The sequence below is a fragment of the Empidonax traillii genome, unplaced genomic scaffold (assembly GCF_003031625.1).
Source record: "Empidonax traillii isolate 1590-97213 ecotype Southwest subspecies unplaced genomic scaffold, ASM303162v1 scaffold1204:size235212, whole genome shotgun sequence".
Classification (NCBI taxonomy): Eukaryota; Metazoa; Chordata; class Aves; order Passeriformes; family Tyrannidae; genus Empidonax; species Empidonax traillii.
In genome coordinates, this window is record NW_020956397.1 from 66,626 (window position 1) to 87,182 (window position 20,557).

The window sequence follows — 20,557 nt, forward strand, 5'->3', positions numbered from 1 at the left end:
TCTTCTTAACTCATTTCACATTTAATTACTCTTAAAATTTAATTATTAAACCCGTGCTTTCTTCCCACAGAGTAAGTTGTGCTCAGCTCATTCTTTTGCACACAAAAATCTTCCAGTACCGGTTCAGGTGTCAGAGCCCCTCATTTGTCCCTTCCCCTTTTCTGTGCTCGTGGGGTTATTATATAGACATCCAAGTAAGTTTTTCCCCAAGTGCCACTCTGCTGCTTTCTTCTGATAGACTCTATTACAGCTCCTTATCACTTCCCCAGACTTCAGCCCTCTGGGCCAGATCGCTGCTCCTTTTAGAACACGAGGATTTTGTCATCCGCCGCCACTCAATCTGCCTCAAAATCTTTCCTGCTTGATAGGCAAGCTGATACTTCCCTTTCCCTGCTCTTCTTATCTCTGCTCAGAGATGCTTCTCCCTGGGATAACATCCCCCCAGTTGAAGGAGCCAAGGATGTCTTGCTGGTGCCATCTGCACAGCTCGGTGCTCGTTTCCGAGCGGCATCTGTCTCTGCCACCAGCAACCTGTGGGCCCCCACCCAGCCACCATCAGTCATGGGTGAGGGGGCACTGGGACCCTCCAACAGCTCCTCTGGGCTGGTTGGAAAAAAGAAAAAAAAAAAAAAAGAAAAATTAAAAAAGAAAATTTCGCTTTAATTACGGCTTTGTAGACTCCCGCTCAGTATCGAAATTGGTAAATGGTTTAATAGCAGCACAGTGTAATCAGGAAAAAGTTTATCATTCGGAATGTGAAGTCATATTGGAAATTAAACTCTTTCAAACTGCCTGGTTGTGGAATGCCTAATCACTAAAGGAGATAGTGCTTATTCTAACCTAAACCCCTTTCTGATGCTGCTTTTCTTGCATGGCAGGGAGAGCACTGAAAATAGTGAGGCAAGCTTTTTCAACAATTAAGCACAGTATGTGTATTTTATATATATATGCATACATGTATTTTTTTTCCTGATGTCGTTGCTTATTAAACTGAAATCCATCACCATAATTTTTCAGTGATTCCTAATTTAACCTTGTGCTCTATGTAAATATTCAGTTCCTCCACGTGGCAATCAGAAGAAAACCCGGTGAACCTAATAATAATGCAGAATTTAATACAAAATATATGCAGGAGATAATTGGTGAAATGACCTTTCATTCGTGGCAGCGACTCCATCCTCCTGATTCAGAATTACTCCCATGCCTTCGACCCCCTTTAAGCTTGTTTTGAATAATGACATCTCTCAATTAACTGGCAGGCAGAAGAGTTGAAAGAAAGGGAATTTTCAGGGGGTGAGTTATACCCCACAGGCACACTTGTGCCTCAGGTGGAAATATGTGAGAGCCTGTCAGTAAATGAAGCTGGGCTGCAATGGCCCAGGCTGGCATTTCAGAGTTGAGTGTGCCTTAGGACACTGTCTGAGCCTTTCTGAACCCTTAAATAATTGTAAGGAGAGCAACTGAAGCTGCTTGTGACGTTTTGAGGCTTGCCAAGTGCTGCCAGACGCATCCAGGCTTTTCAGGGCTGTCAGAGGAGTTGACCATGACAAGGAGTTAAATCCCCCATCTGAAGAGTCCCGTGCAGGATCAGGGGACAGGCGTCAGTCGTTGTGAGCGCGTCTGGAGGTGCTTCCAGCAACCAAAGCTTGGGGCTTTAGCCTGTCAGGGGAGCCCTCCTTCAGGGGAGACACCTTTTGCCAGCTGTTCTGTCACCTGGCTGTGCTTGTGGAGCAGGGAGCAAACATTTCTGTCCTAGATATGGTGTGAAGGGGGTACAGCCTGTCGAGGAGTCAGTATGAGAGGTCGAGGGTTTGTTTCTGATTCCCGCAGGAGGAAAGGAAGCACCTCATGTCCTTGGTTGGATGGAGTCATCATGGTGAGAAATGGCAATTCTGGCGACAGATTAATGTTTAAATGCTGGGTGAAAAGTGTGTGTGCCTAAGGGAAGGCTGTTCTCCAGAGCCCTGGTTTTATAGCAGTGGCAAACAGGGAACTCCTGTCAGTATTTCCCAAAAGCCACCTGTGGCCATGGACAGCACAGCCTGAAGCCCATCCTGCCTGTCTCCTGAGGCCAGGCTGGCTAGAGAAGCTCTTTCAGGACAGAATATTTTTGGTTAGAAGGGACCTACAATGTTTCTCTAGTGCAAGAGCATCACATCTTGCAGCGCTCTCCCGTTCCACGGCTCCGTGGGATGTGCTGGCAGCAGTCCCCGTGCCAGGACAAATCCAATCCAGCTTTAATGAAAGGAGATGAGACCTTTGTGTAAAAGCAACTGTAGGAACATAAGGTCAGGAAATAGTGCACCTCTCATGGGCAATTAGTGTATTCAAACGAAGCAAGGCTTTGCATGCCTTCTGTACTCCAGGAAACACTTGGACACGGCGGCTTGAGGAGTTGGAGCTGAATTGTTCATTCCTACCTCGATGTGTCTTATTGGAAAACATATTTCTGAACTGCTTACATTGTGCTTTAACGCTGTAGGAAGCTTTCATAAACGTTTTATAAATGTTTTACAAACATTCCCAAAACAGAAGTCTGAGTTCCAGTTGCTATCAGAACCCAAATGACAATTACTTGTAAGACTAGAAATGTCATTGAAAATAGCTCAGATTGTCAAGCTGACTTGTATGCTAACACTATTTTTGTTGTTAGGATGAGAGGTAAAAGCATGTGTGTGTTTTCAGTACATTAAATTTAGTGTCACTGTCTCAGCATTAGCCTGTCCTTTCCTTATCTTTCAATCACCATGCCTGTAAAAGTGACATTTGCTGAAGGGACAATTGAAAACCCATTTCGTTGTGGGCAGAGGAGACCAGATATCTTCCTTAAAATACTCCTCCTATTTATTTTACATCTTCTGAACACTGCAAATGCCCATTCTTACACCGCAAGCAGCAAAGAATTGAGGCCAAGTGCCAGCCAGGGTGTGTGGTGCTGCAAAACCTTCCATCATCTGCCTGTTCAGGCCCAGAAATGCATCCTGTGAGAGTGGAAAGTGATCTTAACTTACACTGTTTAAAATACTCTGGAGCTGGGAATCGTTTGGTTTCACCTGTGAAACATTGCCAGTTGAAGGAAATTGTCATTTTTTCCATGCAAATATTTGGTGGAAGGGTTTCTCCTTTATTTTTTTTTTCTAGCATCTGACCAGGTGTATAACTTTGTTAAAAGCTGCCTTCACAGTGTAGTTTTTAACCCACATGTTGCTTTGTGTAGGTAAAACAGTATTTCCCTCCTGTCTCCAGGCAAAAAAAATGGGGAAGGTCATATGGCACAATTTGAATGATTTCTGTATCGCTTGCTTTGTTTTAATAAATCATATCTGCTCAGCCTGAAACCTGTTTTACCTTCCACACTGTTTGGGATCTTTAAGGCTGTATTCCACATGCTTTTTCTGGTAAGAAATTTTTCTCACCAGGAGCCCTAACGGATCTGGGAGTGGGTGGTGGACATAAAACTGGCCATGGGGTCTTGGAACATGAATTTTGTGTGCCATTTACCCTTGGTGTTTGAACAGAGGTGCTAGAGAGAGGTATTTGGCCTTTTGTGTGATTAACTTTCCACTGCAGTGTTAGCAGATTGTTACTGTGTCTCAAAATACACAAAGGTTCCATAATGTATGTAACTCCCATAAAAGCATACTAACTACCCCCAGAATAACAGCAGGGCAGAAATAAATGTGAAAACCACCATATTTATGAAGAGTTTTATGGAAAGTGATCTCTTCCAGCCTACATGATTCCATGATGCATTTTTTTTTATATGTAGGCCAACTCTTTCATGCCAGATATTTGGGGAGAGGGTGAACTGTGGCAAGGCAGGGAAGGGTGAAAGTCTGCTGCTGGCAATGGTCTAGAAGGGACTTCCTTTATTCAAGACACCATTATTTATGCTTTTTGAGGAGTAGTTGTTGGTACCATGTGTGGGAAGGAATCTGGGTTATTTGACAGAAGAAAAACGCAGAACTCAATGGCACAGGTGAGCAGACTTGATTCTCACCTCATAACCTGGTGGCTGAACTGCAAGGGACCCCCATGGATCATGGAGTCCAACTCCTGCACAGGACCATCCCCACAGGGGCTGTAGAATTGCACCAGGGGATCCTTTAGCAGCACCCACAGAGGGTGGGCATGAGTCCACTCACTAAAGGGAAGAATAGTTTCCAACCATATCTGTGGTTGTTCGTGGCATTCTCTCAAGCAGTATAAGATGTGTGGCTGGAAAGTTTAAGGTTACTGCCATAAAAATGTCATTCTTTTAGGGGGGAAAAAAAAAAAGGGTGATGCATTGCTCTATGATAATGAAGCACTTTGATTAAAAGCATCCAGCAGCCTGTGATGTATGGCAGTTAGCTGGAAGACCATGGGAGTGTAATTAATTATTAGCTGTTCTTTATGAGGTCTGGTTGCTCCTCGCAGGATTGATTTCGAATGGTGGCAGAGAAGCAGGCTCTTGTTTGGGAATGCTGCTCAATTAATATGTGGATGTTGGCAGGAGCAGGTGGTGTGTGATGGGTGATGGAGCACAAAGCCTTTCACCTGCAGGCACTTCCTCATGCCCAAGTCAGACAAGTTGTCGAGGCGATGAAGTTGCTGCTGATGGACTGGTTGGGGGCCAGCACGGCTTGTAGGTGGTGGGTGTGCATCCACATCTCAGAAACCACCTTGGTTTGCTGTAGGACCCTTTGCAAGGCTCGGTCCTTTGCAGGGGCTGTCAGGCTCTGCCACGAGATGACCAAGGTGCACTTGCCCAGAGTTGTGTGCTGGTTTCTGTGCCCACCTCCATTGCTGTTAAATTGAGGAGTCAGCAAAATTTATCCCCTTTTATGAGAACTGTATATGCTTTACATTTAGGTTTTGAGAAGGGGATGGTGCGTATTCACTGGGAGAGCATTGCTGGAACCATACATGCTTTAAATGTAGGTTTTTCAGTAGGGAATGGTGCTTATTCCCTCCCTGGAAGAGACTTGTTGGAAGCTAATCACCTCAGAAGTTGTTAGTACTGCAAAGGACTTTCAAAATCCTTAATTCAGTCATTTGGTTTAATGAAACTAAAGTGGAATAATAAGAATCCCCCTACCCCATCCTCTGTACAATGTAAAAATCTTTGTTTGCAGTGAATGCTGCTCTCTGTGAAGAGTAAAAGATTTCAGGCTGTCAGTAAATCTAGGAGCATCAGAAAAAAAATTATTCCAATTTTTGCATAGGTAAAAACTTAGAGGTAAAGTAGACGGTGTCATGCATGAACTCTTACTATCCTTGTCTTACTGTGTCTGTTTGGTTAATCTGGAATCATTCTTCTGCCAGAGTGTATGAATCTTTTCAAAAAGCGTCTTTGTTGGTAGAAAGGTGAACCAAGCAAACAGGGTGAGATCAGAAACTCTTGGGGCAAACAACCTGAAGGGTTTCCAGGATTTTGTTTTAAATGCAGATGAGAAACTTAGCTTGTTATTTTTATTATTTCAAGCAGAATTCATTGAAAGTTTTCAAGTGATCTTCAGATGTACTTCTCTGAAAGGACAAATCTGATAAGTGCAGGTACCCAGCTGCTGAATGCCACTCAAATTTTTACTGAAAAGTAAAAATAAAAATAAAATAAAATAAAAAAAAAAACCAAAGCAGCAAAACAATACACCCCCAACCCTAAATGCATTTAGTAATACTTGGAAAAACAAAGAGAAAACCTTTATGGGTTAGATTGGATCCTGGGAAGCATGTGGTAATCCATGCTAAGGGTAGGGTATGCTGTGAAGAGAGAGATTGAATTTTGAAATGCTGGGACTTCTATGTCCCAGCACTTAGTGGATTTGCAGATCTCCAGCTTCAAGTGGTTCCCAGAGGTCCACCCTCAGGGAGAGGTGATGCTGGGAGATGAGGATTTCTTTCCCTTCCTCTGGACAGGAAACTTTGGGGGGTGGGGAGTGGTCACCTCCTTGTTACTCAGCTGGGAGATAAACAGGATCCAGCTATGCTATTACACAATGTCTTTTCTTCCTGAAATGTAGTTTTCTTTTTCAGTGCAACCCCCCTGCCACTTACTATGTAGCTTGTTTAATCTAAGAAAACAATAGTTTGCAAATGACATTTGTGGTTAACTTTTGCTTATAGGTCATAAAGGGAAATATCCCTTAATTGTTATGGTCCCCTAGTAAATTCACTATTATTACCTAGTTATTTTGGCCATATGAATTACACCATATTTAGGGGTCCCAGTTCAATAAAAGTACATCTGGTTCCTGTGCTGCAAAAACCTATTAAAGGTTGAGGAAACCATGCAAATAGATTTATATGGTCTTTTGTTGGATTTTACAGTGTTTAATTGGCCTTTCTATTGAGGGTAACCATGACAAACTTCAGATTCCAGGAGTAGCTACTACAAGCAGTGGTCTTTTAGTTATTACAGAGTTCATTTCTGCCATTCTTCTGCTACTACATGTTTGAAAGGTCTCACTTGTTGGAGTCTCCTCTGCTTCCTTTGGGAGAATATTCTACAGCCCCCCAGATCTCAGTGTCAGGAAGTCTCTGACCACAATTTATGTAACTTCACATGTTTCATATGGTTTCCTCTTTGACCTCTGCAAAATATGCCTTAGGGCTTCATCAGTTATTAAAAAAAACCCCAAAACTAAAAACTTGATCACGAGTGACATCAGGAGTACTTTCTATGTAGTCTACGAGAATGGCTTATTAAAAAAAAAAAAAAAAGTTGAAAATAGATTGAAGTGTTGTTTTTGGGGGAGGGATTCAGCAGCTGGAATGAGCAGCAATTCTACTCTGGGAAACAAGTTTACCTGGAGCAGTGCAATAGCTGAAATGGTTTTCTTTACTCTCCAGTGACAGTTTCCCAGCCAAGCAGGCTCTGTGGTGCTACCACAATTTTCTTCAACCAACCATCACTTGCAAAGCAGATTTATTCCACCCCCCCCCATTTTGTTTTAATTTACTTATTCCCCCACCTTCAGAATTCTGAGCACTTAGCATGTCTAAGTTTTTTCTCTGCATATTTACAGCAAATTTAGGGCTTGCTCCTCGTTCAGGTCAAGATATTGAGTGCTTGTCCCCTACCAGAAGTGCGTGGGCTTGTTTGAACTGCTGCCAGTGCCTGGGAAATCGTGTGTGGTCTTGTGTGAGATGTGAAATCCATGCTGGAGCCCAGAACTAGCACTTGTGTGTTGTAAATGGGAGAAGACCAGAGTTTCTCAGGCTCTGATCTGCTGCTGGAAGTTTCTCTTTAAAATTGCTGCAACTGTTGGCCTCAGTTCTCTTCTCTTCCTTCCTCCCAAGTACATCTTTAATGAGGATCTGACTAATTTAGTGTATCTCTGTTTCTAAAGTGAGAAGGCAAAAGTTTTGCTTTACTTATTAAGATATTTGTCTAAGATGGTTCTGGATCATTTTCCTGTTGGTATGATGAAGACTTTTTTTAGCTTTAGGCTCTCTCAGCTGTTATTAAAGTGTGAAATGATAAAGTCCTTTTATCTGAAAAGATGTTTGAGACTTAATCACACAGCGTACCGAGATAACAAGCATTTCTGCTAACCAGTTTTAAGAAGTGAAAGTTGAAACTTTTTGTGACATTCTTCATCTTCCTGTAAGAAGAAAAATTTAGGAGCAAACTTTGTCTGGTGGCACACGCAGAAATCAGAATTAGAATGCATGAAGGGTACCAAGAGCTGAGTTTGCTGCTGTAGATGGCGGGGTAAAATAGGAGTGATGTCCATAGGGTTGTCTCTTTGGGACCACTGGTTTCCTTGGGGCTGCCTTCCAGGGGCATGGACTACGCTGTACACTCAGGAAGATAAAAAAAACTTCTCTTTTTTCCTCCAAAACCAAGTCTTCAGACTATGTGCCTCTGACTTTCGGCTGTGCTAGTGCCCAAAGAACAGCTCCTGTGTACACATTTTTCCCTGTGTGGCCTGAAAACATAGTTATCTGAACATTTTTTTTGTGGGGGAGGCAGTGCCTGTGTGAATTTGGACCACTTTGGCTGTGTGTGAAGGCACATTCCACTTCCAGCTACTGCAGGCAGAGTGCTGGGAGTGGGAATGGCAGGGAAAGGCTTGTAGGGAATGCATCTTCCTACAGAAGAAAGACAGATGAGAGGGGGCTCCAGCAGCAGGTTGCCCAGGATCCAGCCTGGGTGTGTGTGGCTGTGGGAGAGGGAAAGTAGGGGCAGGAAAAGCAGCTCCTGCCTGGGAATTGTGCCATCAGGAGCAGCTGCTGGTCCTGCCTGTGCTCCAGCTCTGTGGTGTTCCTGCCAGGGGAGGGAGAGAGAGGGGGAGCATCCAACATATGCCACGTTCCTGGTTTCAGTGCCTCCCACGAGCTGCATTCCATGGCAACACAGAAGTGCTTGGCTCCCCTCTGTGCGGTGCAGTGGCAGGGATGATGGGAATGACAGTACTGGGGAGGACTGGACCAAAAAAAAACCACCCCATCCAGACGTGATTTGGCTAAAATGTAAATGTCTTGCAAAACCATCGACCTATTTCCTGCCCTCCAGCTCCCCAGATATGTCTGGAATTAAATGTTTCCTTTCAGGGACAGGAGTTTGAGGGCTTTTGCGAATCCAAATCCTTATTTGGGTGAAAGGAATGGGTAATAAAAAGAAGAGTGAAATTCCCCATGAAAATCAGCATGTGAGATTTGTCTTTGTGATAGCGTTGCCATTGTCTTGAAATTCAAACCAACAACTTTGAAGCATCCACCTTTAGCTGAAGTCTGAGCCCTTTACAGTCACCTTCTGTTTCATACACAAGAAATAAAAGGTAATACCAGATTTGCTGATTTGCTTTCTTGGGTGTGGTTGTTGGTTTGGTTTTTTTTAAAAGTTTGTGTAACAAGCACAGACAGGTATGCTTGACAGAATAAACCAAAAAATGATCCTTAGCAAGGCAATATGCTTGGGGTCACAACATCTGCCTTTAATGTAAATTGGACCATCTTCAAGGCGTTTTCTCATGTGCTGTGTTTGCACATTTTTGTTTATTATTGTCAGATGAGCCGCCTTTAAAAAAAAAAAAGGACATGATCTATTAACTATTTACATACACACATCTGTCTTGTGTGGGAATCTACTGGCCCAGGGAAACGTGTCCTAGCAGCAAACTGCTGCTCCTGTGAACTGCAAAGGCAGCTCTTCACAGCTCTCACAGGCAAGGTTGGCTCAGATTAGTCTCACACACACGTTCTCCCAGGCTGTAGCTGCAGCCCTCACTCTCTCTAGGAGAATATTTAGATTAAGATGCTCAAAAAAATGAAGCAGAATTTAATTTTAGGATGAAATAAGCCTTGACCAGACGCAGCCGTGTTAGACTGGTTCAGCAATTCTGGGTTTGGAATCCAGGAGCTACAGGAGACTCCTACATTTCTCTTTTTCCTTTGAGTAGGTTTCTAGCCCTGAGTGTTTTTTTCCAGGCTTTTCATTGTAACGACAAAGAGAAATTAAAAAGAAAAACAATTTGTGTTTTCAGTTGAGCTGAGGGTTTCAGGTAGGTCTGCCTTGTTCTTCATGAATAAGCAAGATGCTCAGATTCTCCTCGTTTCTTTGTGTCTTTTACCAAAGAGACCTTTAGGAGAGAAAAGAGAATTACATTATGGGCAGCTATTTTTTGTGGGTTACAGGCCAAGTTCGTGTCGAGTCTGTCCAACTTCTTTGGGTTTTTTTCTGTGTGGGTGAGGTTTTTTTGTGTGTGTCTGTTTTCCAGGGTTTCTTTCGTGTGTTTGTGTTTTAAATTCAAGCTTAGATTTGTCATAATAGTGTGGATGATGTTTGTTTGTGTTTTTTTTCTTTCCTTCCATTTTTCCTACTTAGGTGATATCTCAGCTTTGGAAACTTTCTGGATAGAAATTTGGCACAGATACCTTCAACCAGAGCAAAATTGAAAAAAAAAAAATGGTTATAAAACCTGCTCATGTTTTTAAGCAGTGGTTCCAATCCTGTGGGGTCTACTTGTCACTGACTCTCAGTGCATGACATGCAGAGACTAAAAATTTGGCATTTTAGGTGTTTAGGGTTGTTTATATCAAGTGATATTTTTTATTCCAGATGATTACGTGACGTCTTTGAAATGAGAGGTCATTTTGGTGAAGATATGCTAGTTGTGCACGTAAGGATTAACACTCTTTAAAGGTGTTAACGAATGTTTTATGGTGTGGGATTTAAATTCCTGGGATGAACCAGTGTGGGGTGAGTCAGATTCGTGACTACACACATATCCTAGCTAATGAGTTATGAGTTAGACTTCTATGAGTAGTGCATGTATCAAAAAGCCAGGTGTGACAACCAACAGTGATATTTGTGGCATATTGGTGCAAGAGCCTTTTTTTTTTTCATTTTTTTTAATTGAAAAGCTATAGAACTGTAAAAACTTTTTTTTTTTTTTTTTGTAACTGGGGAAGAAACCAGCATGAAATGAGATCTCTTTTCATCCCTTGTCACCATTTCATGGCTTTTCTGGTTCATGGCTATTTATCAAGTGATGGTTTGGGTTGGAAGGGAGCTTAAAGACCACCCAGTTTCAGCCACTCCCTGCCATGGGGTGCTCCTTCCAACCCATCCTTGGACACTTCCAGGGATGGGGCAGCCACAGCTTCTCTGGGCAACCAGAGTCCCTTTGTACTGCCTGGTAAACCCAGATCCTCCATTGGATGTAGAGTTCCATGGGTTTCCATGGATGCTTCTACAGGTTTGGAGCAGCCTGCACAGACCTACCTGCAGCCAGTTTTGAAATTACTAACCCTGTTTTCTTGTCCTGGCTTCCAGCAATAACTAAAATGCTGCCAGCAGGAAATTCTGCCTTCTTCATCTCCTGTCTTTTCTCGTTTCTTGGTAGCTTGAAAGCGAAATTCAGATAATGATGTATTGATTTCTGTGTCAGGCTATCAATTCACATGTGCTTTATTTCCTATTAAAAAACCAAATATACAATATCTAATTATGTGATACATTTTGGAAGCGAGATTGAAAATATTTTTAAAAAATCAATTGGATTTAGGTCTGTACATTTTTTTTTAAATGTGGATTGAAAGCAGCTGGCTCTGTCTGTGCTTTTTTGGCTGGCTATCACCCTTTAGAATATCACTGTTCTAAAGCTGAATAAATATCTAACAACCAAGAGATAATAAAAATGTTATTTAATACTGTATTCCCAGTGGTTTAGGAAAAAAGGTTACAAACCCTGGTATCTGGTTAGTGGTCCCAGTGGTTTTCTAGCAAGTTATTTAACTATCCATTTATTCATTTAACTTACCATGGTTAATGAGAGCTGAAATGCAGGCACAGGATTCGGGTTCCCAGAAAAACAGACATAAATTATGACCAGGTTTAAAGAGCATGACATATCAAGTGATCATCCCAGTAACCACCAGGAGTTTGGTACATATGAAGGGCAATTCAAAAGGCAGTGGGTGTTGTAGGGTAATTCTGTGTGGCATTCTTACTGCCTGATACAGGTTACAGAATTGCAGGCACCTCTGGCAAAAAAAAAAAAAAAAAATCCTTTTTTATATTCTATTAGCCTAGATCAAAGCTAGTTCACAAATACTTCGTATATGGAACATCTTTCCTAAATCTTAATATAATTCTGTCCACTATTCGTCAGGCTTTGAGGTCCAGATGGCTCACTCTTGTATTTATGCTGAAGGAAAGGGCACTAATCTATCTTAATATTCTTGTACCAATCATCAGAAATGTTGTATGGTCTTGGGACTGGTTCCTCTGAGAACTTAGATGTGCTAATAGGTGTTTGTCAAGCTGAGGTCCTTGTGGACTTGGAGCCTCAAGAAGGTGGTTGACTCAATGTTTATTCTGCAAGGCATGTAGGGATGCAAAGGTTTATATAAAATTATGGTACAGAATTATGAGCTATTTGATTAAATGGGTGCTGAAGTGCTCAACTCCTTAAAGACCAACTTAGTCTAGGTATATGAAAACAAGCATTCTTAATGTAAGTCATTATAGTTTTGGAACTGTAACCAAATATAACCATTTTCGTAGAAGCTGGAGGATAAAATGGAAAGTGAAAATTAAACAGGAAAAAATTTACTGCTGTTTCAATCATGCTGAGTTATTGTAGTCATGTAAGAACGCTTAGAAAAGCATGAAGTAATATTATAGAGAGACTTGGCATTCCAACTCTCTGGCAAGCAAAATGATGCAGTATTATAAAAGTTAATATTTCTTGACACATGCTGACATTTTAGTTAAAGCTTCTAAATTATTTTAGACTTTAATGGAGAATGCACATACTTTTTGCTGCATTTCTGGTAACCTTTTCAAGTGGTTTGGTGCAGAGCTTTATTTGACTGTGATCTGCCTTAGATACTTGGAAATTTTAATCTTTGCTTAGGCAGCTGTTGATTCTGTGTAGAGGTTGAGTGGGAAGCTCTCTGCTTTGGTGTCACTCTTCTGCATGTTTCCTTTTCTCCTATTCTTACTCAGGGTGTGATGAAATTAATTTTATACAGGAGGGACACCCTGTGTGTTGTTTTTTTTTTTTTTTTTATGATGCCAAAGGATACAAACAGAAGGTCCTCCCAACCTGCACATTTGCTTCTGCTCTGCCATTCAGTCTGCCTGCACTGCTTTCCAGAGTTTGGTGAATGTCCTTAATCCAAAGGGAGATGTCTTCCAAAATGAGTCACTTAACACAATGGTATTAAGAGCGGTTTACTCTGAGCCTGACAGAGAGGGATTTGAAAATTAATGGAAACTAATGCTCTGCTGTGCTTTGCCTGGGCATCTGATATTGCCACAGTAGTCCCTGTTCTAGAGCACGTGCCCCAGTTTCAGTATTTCACTGTTTGGAGATAAAACCTTCATCTTGGGACATGATTCCAGTCCCTTTAAATTGCTGAAATGGCATTGTAGGGGGAGTGATTGTGCTGAGCTCTGAAGAGAGAGAGCACAGAAACTGCTCCAGGGAGTACAAGGAGGTTGTCCCTGCTTTGCTGTTTCCCAGGTTGAATTGCAAGATGTCAGTGATGTGCTTGAGTGTAATCATAACTTCTGGTTGGTTGTCTTGGTACTGCCTTGTTTAAGCCTGATTTTAGCAGGATGCTACAAAGGTGCCTGAAGGATCCTGATGGCACCCCCGTGGGTTGTGCATTAAATGCAAGTGGTCAGTAGAGTCCGTGTGGCCAAGGCCAGGCTGATTCCTCCTGCACACGTTTCTGGTAGTCAGAGTGCAACCAGACAGGGAGCCAAGCTGTGGCATCCCCTCTGGGCCTCTAGAGGGAGAAAGGAGAAAGACTCACCAAGGAGCTCAGAGCAGCTTATTTCAAATGGAATAGGACACAACAATCCATTTCCTTCCCTTGCACTCACTGCCTGTGATTAAAGAGAAAAATAACCAAGATACCCAGAAGAGAAGGTGGCCAACCACCCAGAGAGCATCTCTTTCTCCCTCTGAGTTTTCTGAGAAGTTTCCATCTCAGAGCAGAGAGAAATCAACCCTGGCTTCAGGAAAAGAGGAAGGTGTTTGTGCTCTGTGTGTTAGATGATGTGCAGTGTGTGTTTGCACTGGTAGGTAGAAAATGCAGTTCCAGGAGCTACATTTGGGAGGACCAACGTGCCCATGGCAGGGTTCTGGCACTTGAATCCTGCAGGCCAAAGAGGCAGTCTGTGCAGGATAATCTTAGAGGATATACTACTGCTGTTTTCGGGGATTTGAGGTGAGGGTTGAATTAAGTGTGAAATAAACCGGCTGAGCCAAGTCCCGTAAATTGTACCATTAAGGTCACCACTCCCTGTCTGGTGGATAAAGCCAACCAACTTACCGGTTTTTGGGGATGAAGTGCTGCTGAACTTGGTGTAGGAACTGCTCGCTGAAAAAATTGGAGAGGCGGTAACGGCACGGCGCAGAAACACTCAAATAATATGATTTAGGCTGCATTTTACGTTTACAGCTGTCTCTGTAGATTTGTTCTGATTTCTAAACACTGTCTTGTAATGTCTTGGGTGGAGCTGGCTTTGCTCTGTTGCTTGGTGCTTCATGATCACCTAAAGAAAAGCTCTACTAAAATGCCTCAGTGCACGTGACAGATTTAGGAAAGGTCTTTGAAGATGTTCATGGAAGTTCATAGTGCAATGTGCATACTTCAGCTACGTTAGTTATGTGAGATAAAAGGTATTAAAGCTAATTATTTACATCCACATGAGCTCCTCCACTCTTCTCTCCTTCAGCAGCAGTGCAGGAACACAGCAAAGAGGAAGTTTGGTGTTTTTTTTTTTTTTTTTCTTTTGGAATGATTTCTGTGTCAGGCTGCTTTGTTTCCTGAGCCATAAAATGAGCTGAGCCACACACACACACGGCTGCTGCTGTGAGGTCTCTGCTCTCGTACTGCTGGTTTGCTGGACACCAGCACCTGCCCACCTGTTCTCACTCAAACCAAGGAAATCCAAAAAGAACTTCAGACCACAAAAAACGCCTTAAAAACAACCGCCCTGTCCCATCCAGCCACACAGTCTGGTCAGGCTGGTTCCCTGGAATATGCCTGGCCAGGAATAATGGGAAAGGGTGGGTGGGTAGGAGACTCAACACCCTGCAGACCTTCCTTATAAATCACTTTTTTTTTTTTTTTTTTTAATGCTTACTTTTTTAGTAAAGTTAGTTAGTTAACTATTTTCTGTAACATATGTAAGGTACAATTAGTAATATATTTTGCTGTTTTATTTTTGACAACAGGCAGATGATCACCTTGAAAAATAGTAACAGATTTTAATCTAAATAAGTATCTAAATTACGGTAGTTGAGTTGTAAAGAAAAAAACAAATTCAGCTACTCTTTTTTTGCATGTGCCAATTAGCTAAGTGTTAATAAATCTCCTGTATAAATGAAAATGAGAAGACTCAACTCTGTGGTAAGATAATGTTGCTCATTAATAGTAAGGAAAACCTCCTATTGCTGTTGTAGGAGAAAGGAAGAGAAGTGGATTTTCTATCTAAAAAGCCAAGAAAACACAGCTATGAAGTGATATGTGAAAACCAAGCCCTCTATAGTCTTAGTATTGTCAAAAATTCTCCTTGAAAGCCTCACTTTAACATGACTCTGTTAGTGCAAAGTGTAGAGCAATTACTTACAAGTCTGCTTGGCACAGTGGATCCCAGAGAAACAAACTAACCATAGGATTATCATAAATTACGTGGGTATACAGTGCAGAATTATTGAATAAATCCAGAGTGGATTTTTTTTGTGGGTTGTTTTTTGTTTTGTTTTTGTTTGTTTGATTTTTTTTTTTAATTTTATTTTTTTTATTCTGGTAATCTCTGGATATTCTGGAGACCCCACTGCGAGGAAAACATGACTCTGTCTAGCAAGCATTGGGAATTTCTGCACAGGCCAGCAATTGTCTCTGTGAGCAGAATCATATCAGGCTGGAAGCACTGCCTGCTTTGCCAAGGCTCTTCAAAGGACATGTGACTGTAAACATGTGAATATCCCTGGGGCTACTTTGCTTTGGATGGGAATATTATTTGTCTGTCTCTTGTCATATTCCCCATGTCCAGTTTAATATTATTATTTTTGTTTGTTTATTTTTTCTCCCCCACTGAATTGGCTCAACTCCTGTTCAGGGACTTTGTTCAGGTGCAACTTCCCAAGTGTAGGAATTAATTTTTTTCTTCTATTTTGCTGTGCTTGAACACAGTAAATGAGTATTTCACTATATGAGATGACACTAAGCACGTGTTTAATACCAGTAGTAGGCTTCATAGGTCACCTTTAGAAGAGCTTACTTTCTGTATGGTTACTTGATGATTCCAGGCAGAGAGTGGGTTCATCCCTATTTTCAAGGGTGTTTTAAAAGGCAAAACCTTTTAATTTGCTTTTTATTGTCTGTATCAGTGCATAATTTTGCAAGAGCTCTGATTATATGTACCCTTAACATAAATGCTGGTGTTTTAAATATCATTCCCATGAATAATTGTCCTTTCTGAAGCTGAGTACATCTCACTTTCCCCTGGAGCACAGGGAGAGCTCATATTAGAGAGAGTGGCCCTCGGCATGTTTTCATCTCTGACTAATGAACCTTGGAGATAAGGGCTGTTCCCGGAGTGCACAGACAGAGGAAACTGCTCAGAGCTGAGTCCAGGCACAGAAATAACAGGGGTTTGCCTTTGGCAGTGGAAGCCTGGGAGGAGATTTTGGGCAGGGCAGAGAAAAGCTGTGGCTGCTGTTTTGCTGGTGGCAATGGAGGGGCTATTTGTGGCCCTCTGGGTGCTCCGAGGGGTGACAGCTCCCTGGGTTCCTTGTGACCTTTTCCTCCTTTTCTTTAAGCTCTGATTCTTTATTTTTGTGCCTGTGTTTTTTTTTTTTTTTTTTTTTTCCCTCTGCCCTGTGCAGCTTCCTTACCTGGGAAAAGTTCAGTTTGGCTTCTGCTCGTGGGGTTACTGTGGTGCAAAACCATCTGTAGCCTGAAAGTGCTGCTGGCAGAAAAGTGAGGGGGAAATAACCACTGTAGCTGCAAAATAAGGAGGTTGTAGAGTCCAGACAAATTCCTCTATGACTCTGATTAATAGCAGAAACCTGCAAAATTTGCACATTAAATTGCATTTACCTATAGGAAAGATGGACAGTGGAGTCTCTAATGCTTGTAGACAAAGGGCATAACGTGTATGTTGTCTCTGTGATGAGATAACAAATGCATTTCACCAAAACGAATTTTATTTAAAGAGCGAGCAAGCAAACAAACAAACAAACAACCTCAGCTTGCTAGCATGTTTAAAATGTCAGGGTCTTGAAGGGCCAGTGCTGGGGTCTTGGCAGTTTTAAGGGAGTGTGCTGAGTTCTGAAAAGGCCAGGAGTTGACCGTTAGACAAACAAGAACAAGTTTTACGGGGACACAGTGACACGGAATTACAGCAGGAATTTGCGCCTGTTGTCCTCATCCAGGGTGAGGTCCACGACTTCTGGGGGTGAGGACCAGTTCTGCTGGGGAGCCACTGCTGTCCATGGCTGCGTTTGCTGGGCGCTGATGAACTGGGAGCCGCGCTTCCAGGGGGACACGCTCTGGATCACGCCTCCCCTGGGGTGCACACACCTGGCATGCTCCTGAACTCCAGCAATCTCTACTTCGCTATCAGAAGAGGCAATATTAATTTCTTCACTGGCCTGGGCGTTACCAGAAGAGGTTGCAAGGAAGCCTGGATCCAAATAACCTGCATCAGCACTCATTTCATCCAGCAGCCCTCTGGTTCTCCAGGCAGATGCCGACGCTTGATTTCCCAGAGAACTATTGTGCTCTTGAACTACTGCAGCTGCCAAGAGATTGTCCACATTTACCACTTCTGGGTCCGAGTTTGTGTCTGATATATCACAGTGAGCCCCAATGGGGGGTCCATCTGGTATCTCTGCCGTGATTGTCTTGCTGCTCCCTGAAACCTCTTCGTCGTCGTCGGATGAGCTGGTGCTGGAGTCGCAGGTCAGGTCGCTGTCGCTGGTACTGCTGTCCTGCAGCACGCTGTACTTCTTGCAAGCAGCCGCCTCCCACTTCTGCCTCAGGAGCCAGATCCTCTCCTTGTGCTTTTGGCTTCGGTGGCCCTTGGCCTTGGTAACTCGACCGTTCTGCTTGTCACTGGACTGTTGGTTTTTCTTGGCAGCCATCGCTGACGTTTCGCTCTCGGACCTGGATCTCCTGGATTTCCTCCCAGCCGCGGCCCTGGACGCCGCAGAAGGGTCTCCCTCTGCAATAGCTTCAGTTTGACAGGGCTCGTTCTCTTCCGTGGAAGACAACGTGTCTGAGTCAGCCAAATGCCCGCTGGAAGAAGGGGAGAGCATGCAGTGATTGGAAGAGTCACTCTCATACACTCGGCCGCCCGCTGGCTTGTCGCTCTCCGTGGATGCCAGCTGGGACTCCGAGGAGTCTCGCCGCAGTTCCATCAGCAAGCAAGGCATGGAAGAGAGCACTGCAGAGTCAGCTGCAGTGGGCATGCTGTCCTTCTGGGTTTGCGTCTCAAGCTCTATAGGTCGGTCTTCATCAGGAGCAGTCTCTTGCTTCTCAGAGGCCTTCGGTGGAACTTCTGAATCAGCAAGTTCTTCAGCTTTTCCCACTGCCTTCATCTTCATTGCAGAGAAAAAAGGTCCTCCTGGTCTCAGAGCATTGGGCACGGGGTCTGGAAGAGTGGGCAAACTATATGTGGTCTTGGGGAATATAGCACCCCGCTGGAGGCAGGGCCCCCCCAGGGCTCCCCGACGGGGGCAGTGGCCGGGGCATGGGCGGGCGGAGCGGCGAGAGCTGCGGGAAGCGCTGGGAAGCGCCGGGAATGTGTTGCAAGTATAATTACTCATCCTCTTCTCAGTGGTCTGCAGTTAATGTCCAAGTTCATCTGCTACGTGGCTTGCCTATTATTTCTACTTTGTTCCTTTTTAACTTCTGTGTTGCCGTGGTTTTGCTTTGGGTCAATTTTGCTTTCCACCCCCCACACAATTACTATTAGTTGAGAGTAAGTTTTTGCAGACAAAAGAGAGACAGGATTTGGGGTAAAATAGTATATACATTTATTACTAGTAAAACAAAAACTACTAATAAATTAAAAACTAAAGAACTCTATCTACAACAATTTCTACTCAAGGTAAAGTGCAATATATATACAGAAACACTTCTTCCCTTTTATACTAGTCCAAGGAGAAGAAGTAGTTTCATTCTGTATTTTTGGAGTTCCAGTTCTCTCCCTCTAGCAATAGATCCTCAGCAGCAGCAGTACTTTCATTGCAGTTGGAACTTCTTCTCTCTCCCTCTCGCTCTGTGTTGGCTTCCAGGGCTGGGCTTACCCCCCTCCTGGGCTAAGACCGAAGGCTGGGGGTTACCCAGTCTTGAAGGGTCTTCCTTCCATGGGCTTGCAAGGGGACATTTGCTTACTATGGATCTTCTTCCACAGGGTTACAGGGGATAATGGCTTAAGAGTCCACCCCTGTTTCCCTATGGAGGTCCCTCCCCATGGGAGAACAGTCCTTGATAGACTTCTCGGCATGGGTCTTCGGGCCCGCTACTCCTCTCCCCTACATGGCTGCTGCTACTAATTTCAACTGCGCCAACAACCTTCTCTTCCGTTTTCTTGAAGATGTAATTAGCAAAGGCGTTCCTGGACTTTTGATTGGCCTTTTTGTCCGGAAATTACCTGGACAAAACCATCCTCAGCCCCAGGGATGGGATGGTGGGCAAAACCACGACATGTGTTTTAAGATGAGTTAAAGCAGTAAAGTCATTTCCTCGTGCATTTCACAGTAAAGATGGATGTGGCCATTTTAGCCAGCTCTATGTACCTTGGCATGAAGGGTTCTCAGGACACTGAAATTAAGATATTTTTCAAGGATATGTGTATTTTCTGGACAAACCCACTGCTGCAAGGAGGGAGTCCCAGTTCATACTCAAATTATTTTTTGAGTTGATTATTTTGCTCAGAGGAGTCTTATGTTTTTCCAGCCAGAATTTGTTTCGTTACTATACAATGTGATGTGTGAGTAGGTGATAATCTGATACCTGTGCTCTCCTTCTGACTGGTCAAGCATTCTTTGTTTGCTGTTATTAGAAAGGTGAAAATGTGGAAGACAACTCAAATGCTGAACTCTGTGAACATCTTTCCACACTTGTCTGAGACTTGGGTTTCCATTAATTATTTTTCTAGACAGCAAGTTGCTTTCAGAAGTTATTCATGGGGGAAAACTTTCAGTTTTTAGAATAATAGGGGATAAAAGGTGTGGAATTTCAGCAAGTCCCCCCATATAGAATATTTGGCCATGGAAAAATGTGATCTATTTTTTCAAGTTCATGTGGAATGCCAACGATTGAACTGCAAATACAACCCCACACTTTCATACTAATGAACAAACCCCACATATTTTGTAGGAGCCACTCCAAGTATTGGCTTGGTACCTGGAGTAAATACAGGGAAAAGCAGTCAGACAGCTCTTAACCTACTTATTGTCCTTTTCCCTGAGGTCCTTATTTGTTTTCAATGCCCCAGCTAGGAAAGTGGCACCATCACTATCGTAAGTTCATCTAATACTGGGACTAGAAAGTGATCCAACAGTATTTAAAATGTCTTGCATGCTCACCTTCAAAACAGCATGAAGAAATTACTGTCAGATTCGTGTGCTGTGGGGAAGAGGGACGAACTTTTTAAAGACTAATCTTTGCGTATCATATGAATAGATTAGAAAAGAATGGTTGATTCTTTATGGATGGGGAACTGGCACGTTGGTTGTGTCTTTTAATTCTTTTCAGTGCTGAGTGTCTGTTATATTTGCATTTGTGGTGAAGGGCTCTCACTGGCAGCAGCAGAACTGCCAGTATACAGAAAGGGTGTTGCATCTTTTGTGAGCAGGTCGTGACGACACAACTTTGCACCCTTATTTTGACCGTCGTTGCAGTGATTCCTGTTGGAAATGGGCTTGCAGTGATCACACTCTGTGGGAATGTGCAGGAATGGGAAGTTATGGCAGACAGCACTGTGTTGGCCTCTTCTCCGGAGGAACCAACAGCAGGACAAGAGGAAATGTTGTCCCAGGTTGCCCCAGGGGAGGTTTAGATTGGTTGCAAGGAAAAATTTCTTGACTTA

The 20,557-nt window shown here is 43.1% G+C and overlaps 1 protein-coding gene across 1 annotated transcript; it reads right to left on the bottom strand.

The window, feature by feature from the left end:
• Window positions 1–16,840: 16,840 nt before the first annotated feature.
• Window positions 16,841–18,213, bottom strand: LOC114069168 (uncharacterized protein C18orf25-like). The gene has a single exon (XM_027905785.1). It carries the CDS (start codon window positions 18,063–18,065, stop codon window positions 16,857–16,859), a length of 1,209 nt encoding a protein of 402 aa, XP_027761586.1. The 5' UTR covers window positions 18,066–18,213; the 3' UTR covers window positions 16,841–16,856.
• Window positions 18,214–20,557: the final 2,344 nt, after the last annotated feature.